Raw genomic sequence first — 25,300 nt, forward strand, 5'->3', positions numbered from 1 at the left:
TCATGACACCTGTTATAGCTAGATTAGACACTGCAATGTGCTGTAAATTACTTCAAGATGCTATACATAGGGTTGATCTTGAAGACTGTCCAGGAGCTACAGTTGGTACAGAATGCTGCAGCCAGAACACTGACCAGAGTGGGTCGTAGGGGTCATATCACTCCAGTCTTCTTCCATCTTACACTGGCCTCCCACTTTTACTTCTGGGCCCAATTAATGGTTGTGGTGTTTAAAGCCTTATACAGCTTGACACCAACATAGTTGAAGAGCCACCTATTCCCATATGAACTTAACCAGCCTCTTTGGTCATTATTGGAGGTCCTGCTTCAGGTGCCCCCCCCCCCTCATTTGAGGTTAGACGGATGGCAAACCGAGAAAGGACCTTCTTGGTTATGGTGCCAGAACTTTGGATCTCTGTCCTCAGGAAGATTCATCTGTCTCTCTCTCTCATTCTTTTCTGCTACTGGTGAAGACTTTTTTTGTTTCATTTGGCATTTTCTTGCTAACTTGTATTAACCCTCTTTGCTTCTTTGTGTATTTTTATGTGCTTGTATTCCAATTTTATTCTGTTGTTTTACATATTTTATGTATTTGTATTTTAAATGTTTTAATGGCTCTAATATTTTAATGTTTGCCACCTTAGGAACCTTGAATGTGGTGAAAAGTCTGCACCAAAATGTTTTAAATAAGCTAATAAGTATAGTTCCCCTGAGTTTGGAATGGTGGGCAATAATTTTTTTAAAGAAAGAAAATCAAAGATATCACAAATGTTTGCCAAGCAGATTCAAGGAATAATCCAAATATATGGGGATGTAGAACCTGCCTCCACCCAAATGGCATTCCTAGTAATTCATCATGTCCAATAGGACAGTGATAATATGGCTGCCACTTTTTCGAATTCCACAGGGGAATTCGAAACAATAACAAAATACAGGTAAAATACAAATAAATACAATATGTATAAAACAGTAAAACCTATTAAAAATAAGGCTTTGAATTCATGCTTGGCTTATAATGGGATTCACTCTTCACTCTTTGCCAATGCTTTCTGCCACTTCCCCAGTACTCATAGAAAACAAATTATCCTTGAGAAAGAATGGGATAGTGGCTGGAAGGACTAGTTACTGGCAGGCCTTTTTCTTATCTAAAAATAATGTATACTAAGAACATAATAGAAGTCATGTTGGATCAGGCCAATGGCCCATCCAGTCGAACACTCTGTGTCACACAGTGGCCACTGTGGCTAATAGCCACTGATGGACCTCTGCTCCATATTTTTATCTAACCCCCTCTTGAAGCTGGCTATGCTTGTAGCCGCCACCACCTTCCGTGGCAATGAATTCCACATGTTAATCACCCTTTGGGTGAAGAAGTACCTTCTTTTATCCGTTCTAACCCGACTGTTCAGCAATTTCATCGAATGCCCATGAGTTCTTGTATTGTGAGAAAGGGAGAAAAGTACTTCTTTCTCTACCTTCTCCATCCCATGCATTATCTTGTAAACCTCTATCATGTCACCCCGCAGTCGACGTTTCTCCAAGCTAAAGAGCCCCAAGCATTTTAACCTTTCTTCATAGGGAAAGTGTTCCAACCCTTTAATCATTCTAGTTGCCCTTTTCTGCACTTTTTCCAATGCTATAATATCCTTTTTGAGGTGCGGTGACCAGAATTGCACACAGTATTCCAAATGAGACCGCACCATCGATTTATACAGGGGCATTATGATACTGGCAGATTTGTTTTCAGTTCCCTTCTTAATAATTCCCAGCATGGCGTTGGCCTTTTTTATTGCAATCGCACACTGTCTTGACATTTTCAGTGAGTTATCTACCACGACCCCAAGGTCTCTCTCTTGGTCAGTCTCTGCCAGTTCAAACCCTATCAACTTGTATTTGTAGCTGGGATTCTTGGCCCCAATGTGCATTATTTAGCACTTGGCCACATTGAATCTCATCTGCCACGTTGACGCCCACTCACCCAGCCTCAACAGATCCCTTTGGAGTTCCTCACAATCCTTTCTGGTTCTCACCACCCTGAACAATTTAGTGTCATTTGCAAACTTGGCCACTTCACTGCTTACTCTCAACTCCAAATCATTTATGAACAAGTTAAAGAGCATGGGACCCAGTACTGAGCCCTGCGGCACTCCATTGCTTACCGTCCTCCACTTAGAAGACTGCCCATTATACTCACTCTCTGCTTCTTATTAGTTAGCCAGTTTTTGATCCACAAGAGGACCTGTTCTTTTACTCCATGACTCTCGAGCTTACTAAGGAGCCTTTGATGAGGAACTTTATCAAAAGCTTTCTGGAAGTCAAGGTAAACAACATCTATTGGGTCTCCTTTGTCCACACGTTTGTTCACCCCCTCGAAGAACTGTAACAAGTTAGTGAGGCAAGATCTTCCCTTACAGAACCCATGCTGAGTCTTCCTCAATAACTCGTGTTATGCTGAAGGGTACCATGTGCAGTTAAGGATTACGCTTTCTTTAAATAAGGAGTTCTTTCCACAACCACTTATCTTCTTCCTTTTCTTAAGACTTAAGCTTACTTGGGAAGGTGAAGAAGTTCCATGGAAGGATTGCCCATCACTTGTTTTAAGTTTTCCTGGAAGAAACTTTGAAAGACTCAAGAAATCCTTGGAAAAACTCAGAAAAAAGATAAGCTTGGGGGGGCTTGTCTTTCATTTGTCTTTCAAGATGATAAACCCGAGTTATTTACTTCATTTATAGTCCACCTTTCTCCCCAATGGAGACCCAATATAGTTTACATTATTCTACTGTTCTTTATTTTATTCTCACATTAACCCTATGGGGTAGGTGTGATGAGGGTTTTAAATGCTATTTAAACAAAAGTAGCCTGTTGTGTAGTTTGATCAGAGTGGTCTCCACCCCCCAACCTTCTTCTTACAAGACTGAACCCATATGGCCTTCTGAATGCAGTTATGACATAGAAGACATCAGTGAAACAATAAAAATAACTGTTGTTTACTAGCAGGAACAAGAAAAATAAGGAGGTTCAATAAATGAGGCTTAGAACTATTTGCAGACAACACACAACTTTTGCTGGGAACATTGCTGAGGTCAAGACTGGCCTTCCCCCAGTTTCAGGAATCTCACATTGCAAATGTGAGCTATCCTAGAAACTAAAAATCATTGGCCAGTTTCCCTCAGAAATTGTGCCCAGAGATAGCTACAGTCTTTTCAGAGCATTCACTATGCTAGCTTTTTTTTTCTCAAATAATGTATGAGACAGTTACTGTCCTAACTAACACTCTGGACACACAAAACCCAGTCTCCACACATTCACTGGTTTAGCCTGCCTATAAAGAAAGCCAACCCTGAGGCAGGACTCCCCCCCCACCCGTCTCTCTCTGGAGGTTCAGATCCTATCTGATCAGAACTGACAGCGTAACAGCATTTTCTAGCTTGCTGTGCCCTCCCATCTGGCTTTCTCAGCCATCTATGGACTCTAATTGGCTTTTAGCTTCTCTGAACTCATTCCCAGATAGACATACAGAAGATTAGTGACTGGCCAAAAGGGGCAGGACATTTGCCTATTGGTCACAGCCGGTTACGCTTAGAGTATACAGCTTGTCCAGGGTCACCTAGCAAGCTTCCATAGCACAGTGGGTATACAAAGCTGGCTCTCTTAGATTAGAGTCCAACACTCTAACCACTACACTGCATGTTGCTGTTCTCTGTATAAGGAAATCTTAGGTATATTTCATCGAAATGCATGCATTATACTTTTAATTCTTATTTATGAAACTATTGGTAGACATGGCCTCCAAGAACTGTTTTTTCTTAATTGACATCTCAACACAGTGACACAACTGACTAGATTACAGAGCCGGTTTGATATCATATTACAGTGCATGTAGTATGCATTGTACCATGAATGTGGGAATTGTTCCATACCAATTTTTGTCAGGAGGTTGACTAATAGTTCCATTTTTGTGAGCTAACTGTAATACTGCAAGTATTGTCAACAAGGCATGTGAATCCATGTGCTCCTTTGTTATTTTTGCATTATTGGATAGAAAGTTGGGGACTCGGTGTGAAGGAATAATGATAATAGGATAGATCCCTTTGTATTTGGAAGGGCATGAGGGTCTGGTTCATGTTTTTATTGTAGTCTGTTAAGTAGAAGGTGGCTGTACTTCAGAATGGCACTCTTCCTGCACTCTCTCCCACTTAGTGCCAGTGATAGGAATAAAGAGAAGACATTTTAAGGCTTCTTTTCATGTTATCCTTTGTTTCTCTTCCTTTTAAGTTTTATTGTATTGGTAGAAAAAAAAAGATGGAGCTGGATGAATAGTGACTAGGGATAGGCACAAGCCTTACCACAAACCTATATTCATCATGAACATAGCATGAACTGAGATGTGTGTTGATCGTTATCCATGCCCCTCCTATGACCATCGTGGTTACAGAGGTTTGTGGGGTTCATGATGGGCCAAAGCCGTCTTTGTAGGAAAAGCCCAGCAGGAACTAATTTGCATATTAGGCCACTCCCACTGACATCACCATAGAAAAAGCCCAAGCAGAATCATTTGCCTATCAGGCCACACCCCCTGAGATCAAGCCAGCCAGAACTGCATTCCTGTGTGTTCCTGCTCAAAAAAAGCCCTGATGATGGGGAGATCAAGAGGGAATGCTGAGATGGCCTGCAGCCATTTCAGCCTAATAGTAAGGCTGGTGCACGCGTCTGCTGTTAGGCTGAAACATGCAAACCATTTCAGTGATCCCTTTCACCTCTCTCCCCCCCCCCCGCCGCCACTTCCTAGTGTTTCTTTTAAATGGCTTTTGCCATTTAAAGTTCAAGTGGCAAGTTACCCAGAAAAGGTGAATTCACAGCTTGGACTTCATTCGTATGTGGTGGCACTTGCAAAAGCGATTTAAGGGGAATGTTCCCTTTAAATGGCTTTTGCAAGACCTCCCCCCTTCTGTTCTGTTGCCCTCAAGGAGTCACCCCAACAGAAAGGAGGGAAGATCTCCCCCTACTGCATCACAAACCTCACGAAACAATCATTTTTAACCAGGAGTGTTAAAAATGAAACAATCTTTAACCAGGAGTGTTTGTGTGATCCCATGAACTGAGACAAACCTCCATTTTCTTGGTTTGTGCCCATCCCTAATAGTGACCTTTACGTGAAATCTCCATGCAACATGTTTCGAAAAAACATATTGCTTCTGATTTTTTCTGTCTGAAGTTTATTCTGCCAAAGCATTTTGTCAAGAGGTTCTTTGTCTTTTGATGATGTCAGCAAAATTCTTCGTTGTTTGGTTTTCTTAGACCATAGTACAAAATGTGAAGCACATAGTTGCTGAATTAGATGTTGTCAACCTTTATATCTTTTCAATGTGATTCAGGAATCATGAGGTAAGATCCTGGTGGAATGTGCTCCTTGATGTGGCAGGGGATATCTCAGGCATATATACACACATATATTGGCCACTGTCTGACACAGAGTGTTGGACTGGATGGGCCATTGGCCTGATCCAACATGGCTTCTCTTATGTTCTTATGCATAAACAAGTTTGTTTAAAACCTCAGTACTTACTTTGAGAGGTACTAGTTAAATATTTCATAGCTGGTAGATTGATTAATACTTAGTTTCTGGTATTTTTGTGCCCATTGTTTGGTATCTGTTGGCTTTGCCCTAAATTGATTCTGTTGATTTAAAAAGAAATACCTAAAGAAACACTTTAATCTCTCTGGAGAAATTCTTATCACTCTAACTTATTACTTGACACTCTTTTGTACATTCATTAATGTCATATTTACATGGGTAAATCTAGAGATCTAATTTTGAAGATCATTTACAGTATGAATACAACAATTCCTTTAGAAGTGGTCTGCCTCTGCTCTTCAAATAGGTGCTTAAATATTTGCTCTTGCAGTTCAGCCATTAGCACAGTCTTTTCTTTTGTTTGCCTGTCCTCTCATAGGCTGTTAAATTGGGAGATAAAAGGCTTCCTATGCTGATCTTTCAGATTGCTCAACTGGAGTTAGATTTGCAAGAGTATTAAACTGGATTCAACTTTACTTAATGGAATTTAAGCAATTAACAGTGATAGCAAAATAGATTTAGAAAGTCTATCAGGATTTATTTATTTAGATATGCCTTTCCCTCCTCCCCAATGGAACTGAGAACAGCTTACAACACTGTTCTCCCTTCCTCTGTTTTATCTTCACAACAACAACCCTGAGAGGTTGGTTAGGCTGTTGTCCCAAGGTCACCTAGTGAACCTCCTTGATGAAGTAAGGATTTGATCCCGGGTCTCCCATGTTTAGCTCCAACTGCTACCCTGTGCTGGGTATGCATATTATACAAACTGCTAAAAATTGGGGATTTTATGTGCATGAATGGGGCTAGAAAGATTCTTTATTATATAAATCATACAAGGACCTCAGCAAGAAATAAAATCAATAAAAATATCCCTTCTAGTTTTTCATCCATTAAATTGGTTTATATGATAGGTATAATTTTACAGCATTCTGTCTGTTCCTGTATCCAGTGTGTGAGCCAGTGTGGTGTAGTGGTTAGAATGCTGTACAGGGTTCTGGAAGACCCAGGTTTGAATCCCCGCTCTGCCAGGGAAGTTGGCTGGTGATCTTATTCTCAGCCTTGTTTAGAGAATAGAATGGAGGAGAATAGAATAGAAGTAAACCACTCCTAAAGGAATTGTTGTATTCATACTGTAAATGATCTTCAGAACTGGATCTCTCGATTTACTCATGTAAATACAATAACACCATGACCCCCTAGGGGTCCCTGGCTCACAGGTTGGAAACCACTGAAAGAGTACATGTTTACTCCATGTTTCCTCCAGAGACCTTGGAACAGTATACATTGTTTTTCTCTCTTCCGTGTTTTAGGTTAGGTTAAGAAAGTGTGCCTGGTTTAAGATCACCTAGCAGTCTTCAAATCAGCATAGGGATTTGAACCCAGACCTCCCAGATTTTGTTCCAACATTCTGACCACATAAAACAGCACTTTTACTGAAGCTGAAAACATCTGGGTCCAGTCAGTGTCTGAATGAGAAAAGTATGGAAAATTTTATTCAATATCTCTTTGTGTTCTGTGATAGAAATAAGTGAAATAAATAAACAGATACCCCCTTTATCTGGACTTCTGTCTGAGCCTCCAGATTCTCCAGATATTAATAATTATTCAAGAAGACTATAATAATACTTCCATCACCATCATCTAATAATAATTATCATAATCCAAGAAAATAATAATCTAAGAAGATTGTAGGATCATAGTTGGTAGATTCATATTAATGTAATGCCATATGAACAGCAGCCCTTTTTATAATGGGAATCCCCTAGCTTAGTCAAATTAATGATGGTTTGCCTTTAAAACTGGCACATGCTTTAATGGTGTTCTGAATCAGGCCTCCATTATCAGTTCAGGTGGTGAATCCACTCCCTCAGAAATACTGTCAGAAGATTTCACTGTCTCAATATGTAAATGAAATATTGATTACAATAATATTATTTGCTGGTTCTAGCAATTTAGCAAAAATTTGGAATGAATTTGTCATATAGCTGAATTTATCCTGGAAAAAAACAATACTACTTAATACCCCACCCCCAATTGATGAACGTCATTTTTATATACACATTCTATGTTTTTCATTTTCCAAAACTAAAGCTATATAGGAGCAGTTGATTTACTTTGTGAATAGAAGCTGAATGAAATCCAATTGGAGCTTACTTGAACACTGTTTTGATGTAAGATTCAAAGCTTCTGCAAATTTATTTTATCTTCTACATTTGCTGATCTTCTGCTTGTAAATCCTGTTGAAGGAGAATAAAAATGACTGCTGCCTGATGGGAATTAAATGTCTGAAGTTCAAAGCAGTTTGCACATCAGAGCAAACGTCAATCAAGTGAACATCTTGCAAGCTAGGCAGGGAGCGAATTTCTCCATGGGGAAGAGATCAAAGTGGGAGTCACAGTTCTGTTTTCTCCCTCGGGATGCAGTTTCGATCAGTTGTTCATTAAAGTGAATTCAGAAGGAAGGGGCTTTTTATATATATAATGTAGAAAAAGAAAAGGGAAAATAAGGGGAGTAGGAATGGGAATGGGTGTTGCTTTTTCTTTAAGCTTAAATTTATGATAAGATTTTGATCATTCCTAATTGCAGTAACTATTTACCAGAACGCGTTTTTCTGAAGTTGGGCAAGGATTTATTTAGTTTAAATTGTGCATTGTTTCCTCTAATATTTTGTCCTGCGTTTTGAATCCTGTCAGATTAATCTGCATGTTATATTTTACATAATTTGAAACAAAGCTATGGAATTCATTTTTGCTAAAAATGTTATGCAGATACTGTACTTGTAATACTTCTTTAAAGGAGTATTAACATCTTCAATTAATTTGTCTTTTAATGAAGGTGCTAGAAACAGTGACCATAATAGAGCAACTCCATGTGTATGTTAAGCAAGTACATGCAAAAATATCCTTGTTCTTTTTTATATAAAAGACAGGGCTCAGAGTGTACATAAAGGAAATCACTGTGAGGTGCATGGAGCATACCTTTTCTTAAAAGGTAATAGAAAGCCTCTAGCAGCTAAAACAAACTTAATATGTCTTAGTACTAACAATAGATGTTATTGTAATGCAGTGTAATGCAGTGGTTAAGAGCAGTGGATTCTAATCTGGAGAACTCGTGTTGATTCCCCACTCCTCCACATAAAGCCAGCTGGGTGACCTTGGATCAGTCACAGTTCTGTCAGAACTCTCAGCCCCACCTACCTCACAGGGTGTCTGTTATGGGGAGAGGAAGGGACAGTAATTGTAAGTGCTCCAAGACTCCTTTGGGTAGTGAAGAGCAGAGTATAAAACCAACTCTCCTCCTCCTCTAAGTAGATCCTCTGAATTTGTGCTGAATTGCAACCACAGAATATATCAGAACATACAAATCAGTCATTGATGGCATTAATTATAATCATATTAATTTTCTTAAATTTTCCTTCTTATAGGAAATTGCAAAAGAAGGTGAGGTTTCCCCCCTTTTCTGTAGCTTCATTTGAAACATAGTAGAAATAGTAATGTCAATTGTTAAAATAACCTTTATAGTTCTACTTTATTTTGGTAATTGCTGTTAACTTGCCTCTTGTGTTAACTTGTCTCATGTGCAAAATACAGGGTACTTAACAGGAGGTGTCTGGACAGCATATATTCTTGAAATTTGAAAATCCAGTAACATCTATCTGTTGGTGTCCTGCCAGGTCCTTTTAAAATGTTATTGCAGTGGCAAGAAGCAACAAAATACTATTTCCTATGGTCCAAGACCAACAGGTCTAATTAACAAATGTAATGTTGGATTCCATGGGATCTTTCTAATTGCATCACTGCTTCCAGTGTCTTCTCCAGATCCTACAACTGAAGTTGGTCAGGCTTTTTATCATTGCACAAAGAGCCTGTCATGCCTACAGTTCATAGAACCTGCCTATTTTAGCTATGCCAGAACTTCTGCAAAAGTTTTTGTTCAGTATCAATAGCAGCTGTTTTCCTTCCACTCACTAGTATTTGAATCTACCTTATGGTAAACCATTTCCCTTATTAACTTCGCTATTGTTTTCATTTCAGGTTTGATGGAAATTTCAACACAAATGTGTCTAGAACTATTAGTTGTGATAGGTTGTCAACCACTGTGAATAGCAGAGCATTCAATCCTGGGCGTGATTTAAATTCTGGTAAGTAATTTGTGTTTATTGCTGTATCATATAACAGAAAATTAGCTTAAACTGCCGTAACAACTGAGTTTTATTTCTTCCTCAAACTACTGCACAGTTTTAAACCTTGGGTTAATTGAGTGGGAGATGATCCTTATAAGAGTGGTTATATTCATATCCTCCATTATTTATTCTCATATGTCATGTACATATTTGTTATGGCTGATAGCAAATTTCATATGTTTTCCATATCTCTGTCTGCCCTGACATCAGTAATGTCTGCTCTCAGCAGTTACTGTCTTGAAACTGAGATGTGTCTTTGATCTTTGTACAGTTTGTATAATGCATAGGTTCTTCTGCCACAGTCAGCATTAACAATGATATTTGAAGATGCCCTCCAACATTTCCTTTCATTGATGTGCCAGAGAATTTCCATCTTGAGAAGTGACCTATTTGCTTGGCACACTTAAGAGTAGGAGGTGTGGTTACTGCCTGAGGCTGTGAAATCTTTTTCCTCAAGAGATTTCACCTTTGGGTGGTTAGTGCTATAGCCCTTGCTTTTTAGCATCCTGTTGAAGAACAGATTTCACTTTAACCTTTGAAAAAGAGAAAAAGCATTCCTTTTGTCAGTTATATGGTGCATGATGATTTAAAATTATTGTGTATGGCGGTTTATTTAAGCTTGAAGAACAAGACCTTCGGCTATGGCTCACAGTCATGAGCCTACAATAGCCAGTCCAGTGGTACTGGGTTTTTGCTTGTTTTTTTCATTTAAATTAATTGGTCTGGAAATTTCTGTAAGCTGACTTAGGGCCCATGGAAGAGATAAGCAGCATAGAAATACTGCAAGTTGAAAAAGAAGAGCTGTTGTTTCTTTTTCTTAACTAAAAGTTGAGAAAGAATGACAGACTGAAGGACTGTGGAGGTTGAAGGCCTGAAAACAAGGTGTGTCAGGATTTTTGGAGGAAGTGTGCATTTGCATGAAGATGCCAGAATACTTGTGAATATCTGTGTACCGTATGAATTACATGGATGTGTAATGTTGTCCTCAGAGCCAAGGAACTGTACAGCCCTTTGTTTATACTTACTCTTCTCCTACCACTAGCTGCACTGGGCCTGCTTCTCCACTGCCTGAGCTGAAGACAGACATAGCCAGAAAGAAGTAGACGAACCCTCTCTTGTGAGAGGAGAGGTAAAATAATAGAATCATAGAGTTGGAAGGGACCTTCAGGGTCAACTAGTCCAGGGGCCCCCAACTCCTGGGCCACGGACCAGTCCCAGTCCATGGCCTGTTAGCAACCAGGCTCCCCCCCCCCCTGCAGTGCCATGCAACTTTGCTGCCCCGCCCCCTGGCGGTGCTTCCCCCTCTCCATTTTCACAATTTTAAGGCCCTAACTCACTTCTGCGTCCCATTTTAGAGAAATCAGGAGACTGCTCAGATGCCTTGAAAGTCTGTAGGCTCCTGAGCGGTTTCTCCCCAAAAGACACTGAGATAGTAGCCAAGTTCATTTTTCTGACCACCATGATACGCCAAAGGATTTTGTAACCATAGTTTTAACTGGTAATGATGTTTCTAAATTTTAACTGTATTTTTGTATTTTATGGGTAATTTTTATTCTGTATAACTTGGTAATCCTTTTACTCTGTATAACTGATTTCTTTTACGCCAATAAAGGCTGATGATGATGATGATGATTTTTAAGGCCCAGTCTCTTTAAAGACTGACCTCCCCTGCCAATCAGTTGATCGGCGGGAAAACCGCAGCAGCAAGCAATCTGCTGAAAAAGTGGCACTGCCCTTGCCTCCTCCTCACTTCCTTTCTGGGTATGGGGCCGGTCCCTGGTGCCAGAAAGGTTGGGGGCCACTAATCTGGTCCAATCTCCTGCACAATGCAGGAAAATAACCAATACCTCCCCCTGCCTTCCTTCTCATGATCTGCGTAGATTCACAGAATCAGCATTGCTGTCAGATGGCCATCTTGCCTTTCTTTAAAAACTTCCAAATAATAGAGCCCACCACCTTGCTCAGAAGTCTGTTCTACTGAGGAACTGCTCTAATTGTTAGAAAGTTCTTCCTAATGTTTAGCTGAAACCTTTTGATTTAATTTCAACCTTTCGGTTCTGGTCCAGTTTTCTGGGACAACAGAAAACTCCACACCATCCTCCATATGACACCCTTCAAGTACTTGAAGATGGTGATCATATCACCTCTCAATCCTTCTTCAGGCTAAATATACCCAGCTCATACAGACTTTCCTCATAGGACTTAGTCTCCAGATCCCTTACCATCTTTGTTGCCCTTTGTTCAAGCTTATCTATATCCTTCTTAAATTGTGGTGCCTAAATCTTAACACAGTACTCTAGGTGAAGTCTAACCTGAGCAGAGTAAAGAGATACAATGACTTAATGTGATATGGACACTATACTTCTTTTGATACATCCCAAAATTGTATTGGCCTTTTTAACTACCGCATTACACTGCTGGCTCATGCTCAGTGTTCAGTCCACTAAAACCCCTACATTCTTTTCACACAAAATACAGTAAAGACAAGTCTCCCGCATCCTATTTGATTTCTCCTATCTAAATGCAGAACTTTAGATTTATCTCCATTAAAATTCATTTTGTTTCACTCCAGTTTTCCAGCCTATCAAGATCATCCTTTATCCTGTCTTCTACCGTATTTGCTACCCCTCCCAATTTAGTATCATCTGCAAATTTAATAAATATTTCCTCTATTCCTTCATCCAAACCATTTATAAAGCTATTAAACAGAACAGGTCCCAGCAAAAATTCCTGAGGCACTCCACTTGTCACTCTTCTCCAAGAGGATGAGGAACCATTCACAAGCACTCTGGGTGCAATCTGTCAACCAGTTACAGATCCATCTAACAGTAATAGGATTCAAACCACATTTTATCAACTTGTCAACAAGAGTATTATGTGGAATCTTATCAAAAGCCTTACTGAAATCAAGATAAACTATGTCTATAGCATTCCCCTGATCCAGCGAGGTAGTAACTTTTTTTTTTTTTTAAAAGAGATAAGGTTAGTCTGACATGACTTGTTCTTGAGTTACCCATGCTGGCTCTTAGTAATCACAGCCATCTTTTATAAAAGTTCAAGGACTGATTATTTGTTCTAAAACTTTTCCAGGTATAGATGCCAAGCTTACAGGTCAGTAGTTCCCAGATCCTCTTTTTTCCCCTTCTTGAAGATGGAGACATTTGCCTGCCTCCAATCTTCCAGTGCCTCACGTGTTCTCCAAGTAGTTTCTTTAAATTCAGTAGTGACAGAAATTGGGGTCCAGCTAATTTGTCTGTTGCTTTTGGGCCAATTTTTGCTAGTTGCTGATTTGAATTCAGTGCGGTGGGTACAACCTCTTATTTTTCTCTAGATAATCGTTATATAGCACAGTTACCTATACAAATATCACTGTGTTCATTAGAATGTGTTTGGAATAGAGGTGATTGCAAAACCCAATTAGATCAGATTTTGTGATCAAATCAGGGGCGCTCCCATCCTCCAGACTGCTCACTGAACAGAATCACATTCATTCAGACTACCAATGAGAAGTCCAATACTTAAAAAACAACAACAACAATTTTCTCTCCAGTTTCTAAGGCCTAAATTTCACAGTTATGTCACAATGATTTGTGCTTAGACTGCAGATTTCCTAAACAGAAGGGGAAGAGAGAGGCAGTGTGTGAGGGACAGAAGGGAAGTAGTATTTGCATTATGAAGCCATTGTGGTTTACTTTTAGGGTTGCCAAGTCCAATTAAAGAAATATCTAGGGACTTTGGGGTGGAACCAGGAGACATTGGGGCAGAGCCAGGAGCAAGGGTATGACAAGCATAACTGAACTCCAAGGGAGTTCTGGCCATCACATTTAAAGGGACAGCACACCTTTTTAAATGACTTCCTTCCATACGAAATAATGAAGAATAGGGGCACCTTCTTTTGGGGCTCATAGAATTGGACCCCCTGGTCCCCCAAATACCCCCAAGTTTCAAAATGACTGGACCAGGGGGTCCAATTCTATGAGCCCCAAAAGAAGGTGCCCCTATCCTTCATTATTTCCTATGGAAGGAAGACATTTTAAAAGGTGTGCTGTCCCTTTAAATGTGATGGCCAGAACTCCCTTGGAGTTCAATTATGCTTGTCATGCCAATTTTGCCATAACCATAGAAGGTTTTCTATGACCACAGCATACAATTTTCAGTGAGATAAGCAGGGACCACTTCAGCTGAAAAAATAACACACACACCCCATCCTTGTAGGTGCACTTTTATTTTACGTCTACTAAAGCTGCAAGAATTCCCTGCAGAGATTTTGTACTTTCTTCCCTGCTGCAAACCCTAAGAGATGTTCTTATGGGGCTCTACATTTCCTCATTCCAAACCTTTTAATCTCTCAAATGCTTTCCTGTACTTTAATATCCTCTCATGTCTATAGCAAAACCAGTTTGGGAACAAGTTCCATACTCACTGGAGACTGACAAAAGGTGCTGCAAGGTAGCTGCCTTTTAACTTAAAGCTGCATCCGTCAAGCTTCTATTTAGTTCAAGAAATATACGCTAACTGATGTTGGTATAAAACTGCACCGAGCTTTTCAGTGGTAATTTTTTTGCCGGATGCCTATATGAGGCTTGTTAAGAGAGCAGTCTTTGTAGATATGCTGCCATATTCGTTAAGCGAGCACATACTCCTCATATTTCTTGTACAGTTAGCCAGCAGATTTCTTCAAAGCCCAGCAATATTGTCCATATAATTCTGTCAACACATGAAGCTGCCTTATAAAGAGTTGGCCCAATGGTCCATCTTGGCCAGTGTTGCATACTCTGGCTGGCAGCAGCTCTTCAATGCCTCAGGCCTTACTTATCCAAATGTGAGAGGCCCAACAAAAATACAAGCTGAGTAATTACTTACCTTCATAGATAAAACTAATCGACATTTCAAAATGTTGCCATTCCAAGGCTATGACTCCCATTCGGTGGAGTTAGAGCCGGTAAAGTGGGACCAAAAACTTCATGTGGAGATGTTAGTTTTCTCTGGAAGGAGCCATTTATTACCACATTTCTAAGATGGCCAGTGCTTGGAATAGGGTTGCCAGGTCTGACTCAAGAAATATCTGGGAACATTGGAGGTGGAGCCAGGTGCAAGGTTGTGGCAAGCACGATTGAACTTCAAAGGGAGTTCTGGCCATCACATTTAAAGGGACTGTGCACCTTTTAAATGCCTTCCTGCCATTTGGAAATAGTGAAGGATAGGGGCACCTTCTTTTTGGGCTCATAGAATTGGACCCCCTGGTCCAGTCTTTTGAAACTGTGGGAGGGTGTTGAGGAGAGGCACTGAATATTATGCTGAAAATCTGGTGCCTCTACCTCAAAAACAGCCCCCCCTCGAGCCCCAGATACCCACAGATTGATTCTCCATTATACCATATGGGAACCAGTCTCCATAGAGTGTATAATGGAGTCCCCTGCAGATGTTTCCTTACCACCCACTTTCTGATAACCCTGAAGTGGGGGAGGGCTCCCAAACTGGGGAATCCACTGCCCCCAACTGGGGATTGGCATCCATAGCTTGGAAAATGCAAGCCTTGACCAGGAAGCCTTTCCTCCTCATCACCCAAGATGCTTGTGGGCTAGTTGCAGTTAGTTACTCAGCATTTGGCATACAGTCACTGTTGATGTTCGATTCCTAACATTGTCTTTTAAATGCAAGAAACCTAATAGCTGTAGCTAGATGTTTGGATATGAATATTTACAAGAGAAGTATACTAAATGTGTATAGTTTTGGTGAAATAGTGTCAACACTGTGAAACCAGGGGTGGAATTCTAGCAGGAGCGCCTTTGCATATTAGGGCTCACCCCCTGATGTAGCCAATCCTCCAAGAGCTTACAAGGGTCTTTTTTGTAAGCTCTTGGAGGATGGGCTACATCAGGGGTGTGTGCAAAGGAGCTCCTGCTAGAATTCCACCCTTGTGTGAAACAAAAATTAAGGTTTTACAAAATCATACACAAAATCATTACTAGTACTTGGTAACTACAAATTACCTTAAAGGCACGAAGGGTATAACAGAGGCAGACAGTTTGTGCAGAATCTTATAAAACTTCAAAGGAGATTTGACAATGACAACATTTAGTTTTTGTAGATATTACTTTCAAGATACAAAGATGTTGAAATCATTAATTAATATAGACAGTATAGCATAAATATTTATTAAAAGGGAACTTAATTATTTATATACATTAATAAGTCACATCTTGAGTATTTAAATTTAGAGTGCCATTGGCTGCAGAGAGAGAAGCACCTCTGCCATATTATAGACCAAGGGTCTCCAACTTTTTTCAGCCTGTGGGCACATTTGGAATTCTGACACAGCGTGGTAGGTGCAGCAACAAAAAGGCTGCTACAAAATGGCTGCCACAAGAGGTAGAGCCAACCACAAAATGATAGCCACAGCTTAATTTCAGTAACACGGTGTAGATCAGGAGTGACCAAACTTGCTTAACATATAGATGCCAGATGTTTGAGCCACAAGACATGAACAAATATCACACACACATCTTTATTAAAACTCTTAATACTTTCTTTGCACAGAAAGATAAAATACATATGTATGCATTTTACAACATGATCATGCTACAAGGAGACTTTTTAAAAAAACAAAGACATTCTCCAAATGATAGTCCCTATAAGACCAGCATAGGGAAAGGTTAGGAAATTATTTTTTGGCACCAGTGAGAGAAGGAAACACACATATACCATATAAATCACTGACCACCGTTTTGTCGGTGCGGTAGTGAGCAGAGTGAGCTTGGTGACGTGCCCGACACAGGGCTCCAGGAAAGAAATCAGCCAGACACCTGCAACTAGTGCCAAAATAGTGTATTTACAGATATATACAATAAGTGCTCACTAGTGCAGTCCAATATCTTACTCCAACAGACAAAATGCTCCGCCTACACACCAACTCTCAGAGAGAGACCTGTGTGTTCCACACACAGTCTTCTTATAGTTCTACTAGCCAATCCTGGCCGTGCACTGTCATGCTGACTCAGCAGGTTTCTCCTCTTGGCTTCTGCCGGCTCAAACCGGCCTGCTGATAAGGTCATTGTGACCTAGCATGCCTGCTAGATCACCAGCTGTCAAAGCATAGCTGTCAGACTGGGTTTACATAGAATCATTACACCAACACGTTTGCATCATTATGCATCTCTCTTTGCCTTGACACCAAGGTTTGTAAATACAGGTCCTATAAGAGCTATGAAACTAAGGGGGAACCCTGCACCACCCTCTAATTCTGTCCCTCCTGCCAGTGGCTCCCTCAACTCTTGCACTCTTTCCTCACTCTAAGTCTCCAAGCAATCTCTGTGGTGGAAGAGAAGAGCTTGCAAGCCTGCCCATTTCCCCTCCCTCCCTGCTTCATACATGGATATTAGGTCACACACCCCGACAGCACCATTGCTTCGCACAGGGCTTTTTTTCTAGAAAAAGCCCAGCAGGAACTCATTTGCATATTAGGCCGCACCCCTGACTTCAAGCCAGCCGGAATTGTGTTCCTGTGTAATCTCAACTGTATAATCAAGATGATGTTGTGTTGTACAAAATTCCTGCTGTTCAACTGTTGCCTCCAATGCCTGGGGCTGAATGTGTGCTTCCCCTTTGTTGGTCTAGTAACAGCCCTGGTCATGTGCTTGTTCTGTGTGCTCTTGCTCCCAACATGATTGTGCCAGCTGTCCAGTCTGCTAGCGCATGTGTGTATGTCTGTGGGTCAGGGCTTTGTGGGTTTCGGTTCTAATGCTAATTCTTTGCATTTTACAACCTGGTATCTGAAATTCCCAAGATTCTATGGTACTACTTCTGAAACATGTTTCAGGCCAGTTGGTGCATTTTATACAATTTTTTAAAATAGTATCTGCTCAATAATATTAATTCTGTGTCACTAACTGTTGTTTATTTAACTGTAACTGGGAACAGCCTTATCAGGGCCATGCTGCAGTACTTCTGTTTCTCAGTCAAATCTGTTTTGTTAATATGTTTTAGACTAAGATACTGGCATAGGGCTTGTGTTCTGACTTATTTGATAAAATGTGCCTAACAGCTGTTTCTTTTCCAGTCTTAAATATCCCTTTAAAATTTCAAGTCTCACTCCATAAATTAAAACCATATACATGAAAAGCTGTCTATTGGAATAAATTAAGAAATCACAGTCTGAGAGACCAAGTGAGCATGGTCTAGTAACTTGAACTTGAAACTAGAGCAAATTCCCCAAGGCTTATATTACTTGGTTGGCTGCTTTTTTGGCTGTTTTGAGTAAATTGCTGCATTTCTCTGTATATAGCTTTGTATTTGTAAGCCGAGACAAATACAAACCCATCTGCACTGAACATGTTTTTCTTGGTTGCTTTGAATGAAGGGGAGAACAGAACTCTCTGCATTCACTCCATATAATGTTAAGACTTATACATCCATATTTTAATACAATTACTATATTTGTCATGTATCAGAAAGGATATTTATTATTTGTTGTTTACTTAAATCTGGACACAGTTATGCCACGATGCCATTTTCTCAGGTAGTGGAAGGTCTTGCAGCAGTTGGGATGAAGTAAACATAAGCCTTTTTTATAGGAACACTGTACTGAGAGTTACAAGGAAAAGCACTAGTCTCATTCTGTTCTGTGAATTCTGGCACTTGGAAGAAAAGAGTAACATTCTGGAAGGATGTGAGGGTGGTACCCATTAAAATGTGGATGTTACAGAGGAGAAAAAGGATGAAGACCTGGTTAATCACTGAAAATATAAACTTACTGTGGTGTTTGATAGTTTAAACCTTCTGATGAAAATATGCCTTCTCAGATTATTCAAATTTAGTACTGTCTATTCTGTCTAGGTTCCGTGTATACAAACGTTATCACCTTCTACAGGTCCTTTAACTGGAAAGGGTAGAAATTGAACCTGCAGGTTCTGTATGCAAAACATATGCACTACCACTGAGCCTTAGTCTCTCATCATATGCAAGACTAGAAAAGTTATTATGGTGACATTTCAGTGAAGTACTGTCTTTTCATTTGGTAGTTAGTGACAGATACACACACAAGGATCAGTGAATGGCATTTCTAAAACTCACACATTCTGAGACTCCAAAATATTACTGGTTTTACTGATACACATAAACTGATTGTGAAACTACTGGTTCCTTTCTTACGCAACCAATCGGAAGCTTTCAGCCTGCAGTGTAGCTGCTAGGCTGCTTCTGCGCTGTTTGGCTCCCTGGGAGGGAGGAGTCAGAAGTCGCCCGTTTGGGTGCGCAATGTGAGGGGCGGAGTCTAGCCGCTTTAACGGCTAGCTCCACGTTCCCCTCAAGTTATTCCGTTGTTGATCGGCCCTCCCTCTCGCCCTGTCTGTTATGTAGGCCTGGCTGGTTGCCTCATTAGAGGAGCCGGGTAGGAATTTTTTACGCCTCGGCTGATTGGCTGTTGCTGGGGTGTGTTTTTCGCCTACCCTGCATAGCAGTGCAGTGGATTGTGGAATTGGCTCAGGGAAGCTGCCTTTAAATAGTTGGTCAGTTTAGTTGGCAGGTTTTTTGGGGTTTAGGACACTATGCGGCTAGGGGAGGACTGTGAAGCATCCCCCTTTTGGGGAATTTGGGGTCTGGCATGAACAACCTGGGGTTTTGAGACCCGGGTTTGGAGATTGCAGACTGTCCAGGAGGCTTGGCTAGAGGGTGCCTTTCTGGCGAGACGTGCGTCTGGGTTTGGGGCCCTCTGGTGTGTGCCTCCCTGCTGGGCCTGCCTGGAGGGAGCTGAGTCACTCAGCTCCGGCTGGGGGGGCTGGGTCTCTCACCCGTTAATGGCAGGGGAGCAGTCGCGGTGACCCCTAGCCCTGGCCAGGCCGCTGGTGGGGTCCCCTTGCTGTTTATGCTGTTAGTTAATAAAGTGGCCCAATTTTATTCCAATGCATTGTGTCTGACTCTTTATTCCGACCTTGGGGGGCAAACCCCCTACCTGAGAATTGTCTTAAGGAATGTCCTTGTTGATAGAGACTTAGTGGTTCTGGCAATCGAGGAAATTCCTAGGTCTGCTGGATAGCAGCAGCATTGAGGCATAAGAAATGAGCTGATCTGTCTTTGGAGGAACCTGTCTATTCTAATTCAGGATGCAAAAGACCAGGCAGTATTGATAAATGTCTCTTTCATCTAGATTGCCAGAATAAAGTCAACAAAGCTTTTCCCCTTCCAGCTTCAGACTGCCTTCTTAGATTTTAACATGGCCCTGTCTGCTTCTGAGCCTTAAGGCTAGGAACATATTTTCTTTCCTATTAAGTTAGTCATCTTTCGCCCCTCTTCCTCTTGCTTTCCAGTCATCACTGTTCTTGCCACTGTTTCCATCTTCATTTTCCCATTCTACAGTGAAGGAGCAGAGGCTTATGTCCAGACCTCACTTTGTTTCATTTCAGTTCCACTGCCATAGATAAAGGAAGAATTTGCCTTTGATGCAGCCATGATAAACATAAGGAAAGACCTCAATCATTGGACACTTGGAGAAAAGGGGCTTGTTGTCAAATGTGCCTATATCCAAGCAGCCTTATGACTGGTTGCTCTGCTGAGCTAGGTCATTTGGGAGCCTTCAAAGAATCCTGTGGAAGAGGGTTCATCCAGAATCCCTTAAGTGAATGAGCCAGCTGGTGGTTAAATATGCAAACTGTAAACCATATAAAGAACACAAATACAAAAACATGACCTCTGTTCCTAGAGCTTCTCTGCTTCAGGCCAATCCTGCTCAAGGTCTCAGCACTAAGACTGGCCATGTACAAAAATACTATTATAAAAGCTGCAAATACAACCCCATCACTCCCTATATTGGTATTTTCCACAACCTATAATACCAGATGGACTGTATTACATGTGGAACACTGGGAAATGTTAAAGGGAAGGAGAAAGCTGTGACCACAACCTCCTTGCTTAGGACAGAATACTTTCTTTTAAAAACAATTTGCTGAGAAAAATGTAGATTTTAAACAAAAGGAGAAGTCTCAGGGGATGTGATGTCTTCATTATGTAAATGTGTTTTATTTCTGTGTTTTAATGTGGAGTTTTATATGTAGGTTGCTGTGATTGAAATGCAGGCCTTTAGTTCAAGGATGGGCTGGATGAGTGATTGAATCTGTGTTATGGATGGTAGCTGAACCCTATGGGATGGAGTTGACTGGTTTCTTCTGAGAATCTGACTGTGACAGTGTTAGTAGAGTGTGTGTGGACAGTAGACTCTGAGTGAGATGCTGTAGATCAGTGGTTCCCAACCTTTTTGGCACCAGGAACCAGTTTCATGAAAGACAATTTTTCCACAGACCGGGGAGGGGGGATGGCACTGGGGTTTTGCCGCCCCCCACACCCCCATCCCTGCCCCCAAAGGGGATCTTTAAATGGGGGGGGGAGACTGGGGCTGTTTCTACCACCTCCTTGGGAGGCGGCAGAAGCAGCTGATCTGCCTCCCTCTCCTTGGGAAGCTGGGCTTGGAGGAGAGCATACGCCAATGCACTGTCCTGCCACTCTCAGCTTCCCAGGTCTGTGACTTGGGAATCCGGGAGCACTATGCCTGTGCAGCCCAGTTGCTAACAGGCCACGGACCAGTACTGGTCCATGGCCCACGAGTTGGGGACCCCTGCTGTAGAGTGTGGGAGAAATTTGAATTCTGTGTTGGAAGTTACAAGCCTAAGTGGCAAGTGAGGAAAATATACCTGTGTGGAAGTTATGAACCTAAGTGGCAAGTTAGGAAATTAAGCTTTGTGCAGGCTATTAGCCTGAGTGTTGCTAGGTCTATTTAAAGAACTTTAGAGAAACACCTGTCTGGAACCATTACACCTATGTACCTATTTGAAACCATTAAGCTGTTAGACTTGTTTATGTTTAATAATCCCATCACTATTTACATTTAAGAGCAACAACTTTTATTTAAAGGTAAGTATCCCTTTTTACTTCAAAGCCACCCCCATGTGCTGACCATTCTGTGATTCTACCAGTTGTAACTAAGCTATCCTGTTCTTTAGGCCCAATTAAGAATTCTCAGGTCAGAGTTTTTGGTGGCACCAAAAATAAGTAAGGAACACTAAGGAACGCAAGTTGGCAGCATAACAAATGTCACATTAAAATAAAGAGAGGAGGCTTCACAGAGATTAAATATAAGGGGTCTCACAGAAAAAGAGCCAAGATTTTACAGGGAGTCTATGAGGTTTTCTCCTGATCATTTCCTTAGTAACTAATAATATTTTATGCCAATAAAGGCTAACTTAACTTAACTTGACTTGACTTGAACTAATAATTCTGTTTCCTTAAAAAAAAAAAAAACATATTAAATTGAGAATGGGAAGAACTTACTACACCCAAAGTCTCTGGCATCCTGGTTCATGCTCCAGTGGTAATTGAGCCAAATGCCTTACTGGTTTTTTTCAGGTATTTTAAAAGCCAAATCAGAGAAATGGACTGGTATAGCTGATTCCGAATAAAGCTGAATTCTTTCAGGTATATTCGGCTATACCAAATTGCTGCTGGTGGAGAGATTTAACTACAAAGTTAACTTTCAGTTCTCTTTTCTAGGGCTCTTTCCTGCCTTTTGCTTTGGTTTCCAGGGCAACAGAAGGGAGGGGAAAGAGGCATTTTTGCAGCCCAGTGGCAAAAGCTCTTAGAGGGAGCTGTAATGACTTAGAGCCAATCACTGTCAGGCCCTTTGCAAAACCATTGCAGTGACTGGCTCTAAGGCACTACAGCTCCCTCTAAGATGCTTTGCTCCCCCTAAGATTGCTGGTTTGGAACTTGCAGGATTGTTGGCTTCAAATGTGAAGTCCCGCTAACTACCCTACTTTCCTTACCCATTTTTCAGGGAACAGGAGGGAGGGGGGAAGAAGCAATGGCAATTTGGCTAATAGGATTTCAGGTTAAGAGGAACACTGTTCTTTAGCTAATCATAAAGGTTTGTTTTTTTTGAAATTCTTCTGTGCATAAGCAAAGAGCATAAAAAGCAAAGTTGTGGCTGAGCTAGAGTCCATTGCCAAGAGAGGTTTGGAGAGTGTGCGCTGGCTTTGGTTTCAGCTGCTACTCTAGGGTTGCCAAGTCCAATTTAAGAAATATCTGGGGACTTTGGGGGTGGAGCCAGGAGACTTTGGGAGTGGAGCCAGGAGACATTAGGGGCGGAGCCAGGAACAAGGGTGTGACAAGCATAACTGAACTCCAAATTTTAAATATAATAAGAATATACATAGTTAGAAAATTAAAACATTAAAACCACTAATTAACGAACTAGCCAACCACTAATTATGGACATCAGTTTTGCAAACACATCATTAGAATTCAATAGAAAAATAGCCATCCAAACTGAGTGGCCCCTGAAGTTCATGGCATAATTAAAAGTAGCTTTCCCCCCCTTATGCTGTAGACGGCTGACTAGCGTTCCTTGTTAAGTTCAGTCAACTGAGGACTGGCGGCGGCAGCGGCGGCTTGAGTTCCCCGGGGCCGGCGAAGAGCGCGGCCTCTCGGGCCCCCAGAACTAGCTTGAGCTGGGGTCCTCGGAGAAGAGGCGGCAGCAGCGCAGTGGCGTTGCCGCTCCGAGATGGGGCGGCTCGCCACGCTGCGCAGCCGCACGTCCTTTCCCCGGGGGATCCTCTACCTGGCCTGCCCTGCCCTGCTTCTAAAACTTGCAGCTGCGGTAGCCTGTCCGCCCCATGCCCTCGCCAGGCCCCACCCAAGGCCGCCGGCCGCTCCACAGCTGGGGGGGGCACACAAAGCAGGCTCTCCTGGGACGAGCTGTGCGCCCGAAGGACTTTTACCTGCACCATCTCCTCTGCGGGCAGGCGCTCTCCTCCCCCGGCTCCGGTCGGCGGCGGCAGCGGCGGCTTGAGTTCCCCGGGGCCAGTGAAGAGCGCGGCCTCTCGGGCCCCCAGAACTGGCTTGAGCTGGGGTCCTCGGAGAAGAGGCGGCAGCAGTGCAGCGGCGTTGCCGCTCCGAGATGGGGCGGCTCACCATGCTGCTTGGCGCCGTTTCCCCCCTCCCCCCCGCTTCCGTTTTTTTGGGGAGCGGGGGAAGAGGCTGGAAAACCTGGGGTCCCCCGCTAGGGCGGGAGGGTTGGGACCCCTATGCTACTCAGAGCCTGACTCCGGCTGGCTGAGAAACTCTGCTATGGACTTCAAATCAGATCCTGCCTGCTTGGGGAAGAGGGAAGACAGCAACTGGTTTGACTGAACAACATTTTAAAAGTTTTCTTGTTTTACTGTTAGTAGTTCTTTGGGCTTGGTGGGTGGCAGATTGGGCGGGGTAAGGACCTCAGGCATTTTTACAGTTCCCTTTGGCTTTTTTTCTTAAGTTTTAGCTGCTTTTGGTTTTGTGGCTTGCAGTCTGGATTTTTTTGTTACTTGTTGTTTGAGCTTGGTGGTTGTTGGGGGTGGGGGTGGGGGTGAGGGCAAGGGCCTCAGGCATTTTTTTTGTTCCGTTCGGTTTTAGGTTTTAGTTCCTTCTGGTTTTGTGGCTTGCAATTATTTTTGTGGAGTTTTGTTGTTTGGGCCTGGTGGTAGTTTACATGGAGAGGGGAGGCCAAGCCTTGCTTTCTTCTTCTTTAGTTCTTTGGAGTTTAAAACCTGGTTAACATTCATTTTTAGCCCTTTTTTGGGCTTGTGTATGGTGGGGTTCTGCTTGATTTTCAAAAAAATCTATTATTTTACTTGAATCCTCTCCCACTCCCTTCAACATTCTTTTCTATTTTTCTTTTTTTTCTTTTTTTGGGGAGTTGAGGAGTGAGGCTTTGTTGTTTGTTTCCTCTGCTTTATCCCCTTTTTAATTTTTTTGGTCTAGGGTATGTGTGCATGCGTGCATGCGTATGTGTGGGGGGGGGAGGGACTTTTGGTTTAGGTTCTTCTTGCTTTCTCTTCTATCTTAAGTCCTTATTCTTGCCTTTTCCCTCAGTAGTCTTCCCCCCCCCCTCATATTTCTTCCCTTTAATTTCTAGAATGTCATTTGTGGGGGGAAGGGGGTGTTGAGGTTCACTTTTTTTTGTTCCAAGTATGTGCTGCTGGGCACTGGTAGGCTGGCACTGGGTTGTGCTGCTGGGCACTATTTTAGTGGTTCTTTTGTCCTTTCAAAAAACAAAACACTTGGAGTATAACTCTGTGCTTGACATCAGCCTTATTGAGTGGCACAGGGTTCTGCTGCCATGAACTGGTATATTGGCACTGGGTTCTGCTGTCCTTGCAGAAATCTCCCCCCCTCCCGTTTCTGCTTCAGAGATTCTCAGATATGACCTTAATCCTGTTAGTTTTTGGCACTGCCACAGTGGCACTGGTTCTGCTTCTGGCTTTGCAAAAATGCCCTCCATTTCGCTTTCTACTTCAGAGATTCTCTGGGACATTCCGCTGGGCTTGTATTGTTTTGCTATTTGGGGGGGGGGCTTCTTTGAATGCCCATAGAATTGAATGCCCTGGTCCAATCTTTTTGAAACTTGGGGGTTCTTTTGAGGAGAGGCTCCAGTGGCTGTGCTGCAAATTTGGTGTTTCTACCTCAACCCCTTTCCCCAGGACACTGAATATATCCCAGGATAGATTTGCCATTGACTTCAGT

General features: G+C 42.0%; 1 protein-coding gene across 2 annotated transcripts in view; it reads left to right on the plus strand.

Moving 5' to 3' along the window:
• Positions 1 to 25,300, plus strand: part of CACHD1 (cache domain containing 1) — a 247,645-nt gene that overhangs the window by 135,757 nt on the left and 86,588 nt on the right. For both annotated transcript variants that reach the window (XM_060231944.1, XM_060231945.1), the window contains exon 4: positions 9,609 to 9,715. In XM_060231944.1, the coding sequence (XP_060087927.1) occupies positions 9,609 to 9,715 (107 nt within the window). The remainder of the gene's footprint in view (positions 1 to 9,608; positions 9,716 to 25,300) is intronic.

The sequence above is a fragment of the Heteronotia binoei genome, chromosome 2, assembly GCF_032191835.1.
Source record: "Heteronotia binoei isolate CCM8104 ecotype False Entrance Well chromosome 2, APGP_CSIRO_Hbin_v1, whole genome shotgun sequence".
Lineage (NCBI taxonomy): Eukaryota > Metazoa > Chordata > Lepidosauria > Squamata > Gekkonidae > Heteronotia > Heteronotia binoei.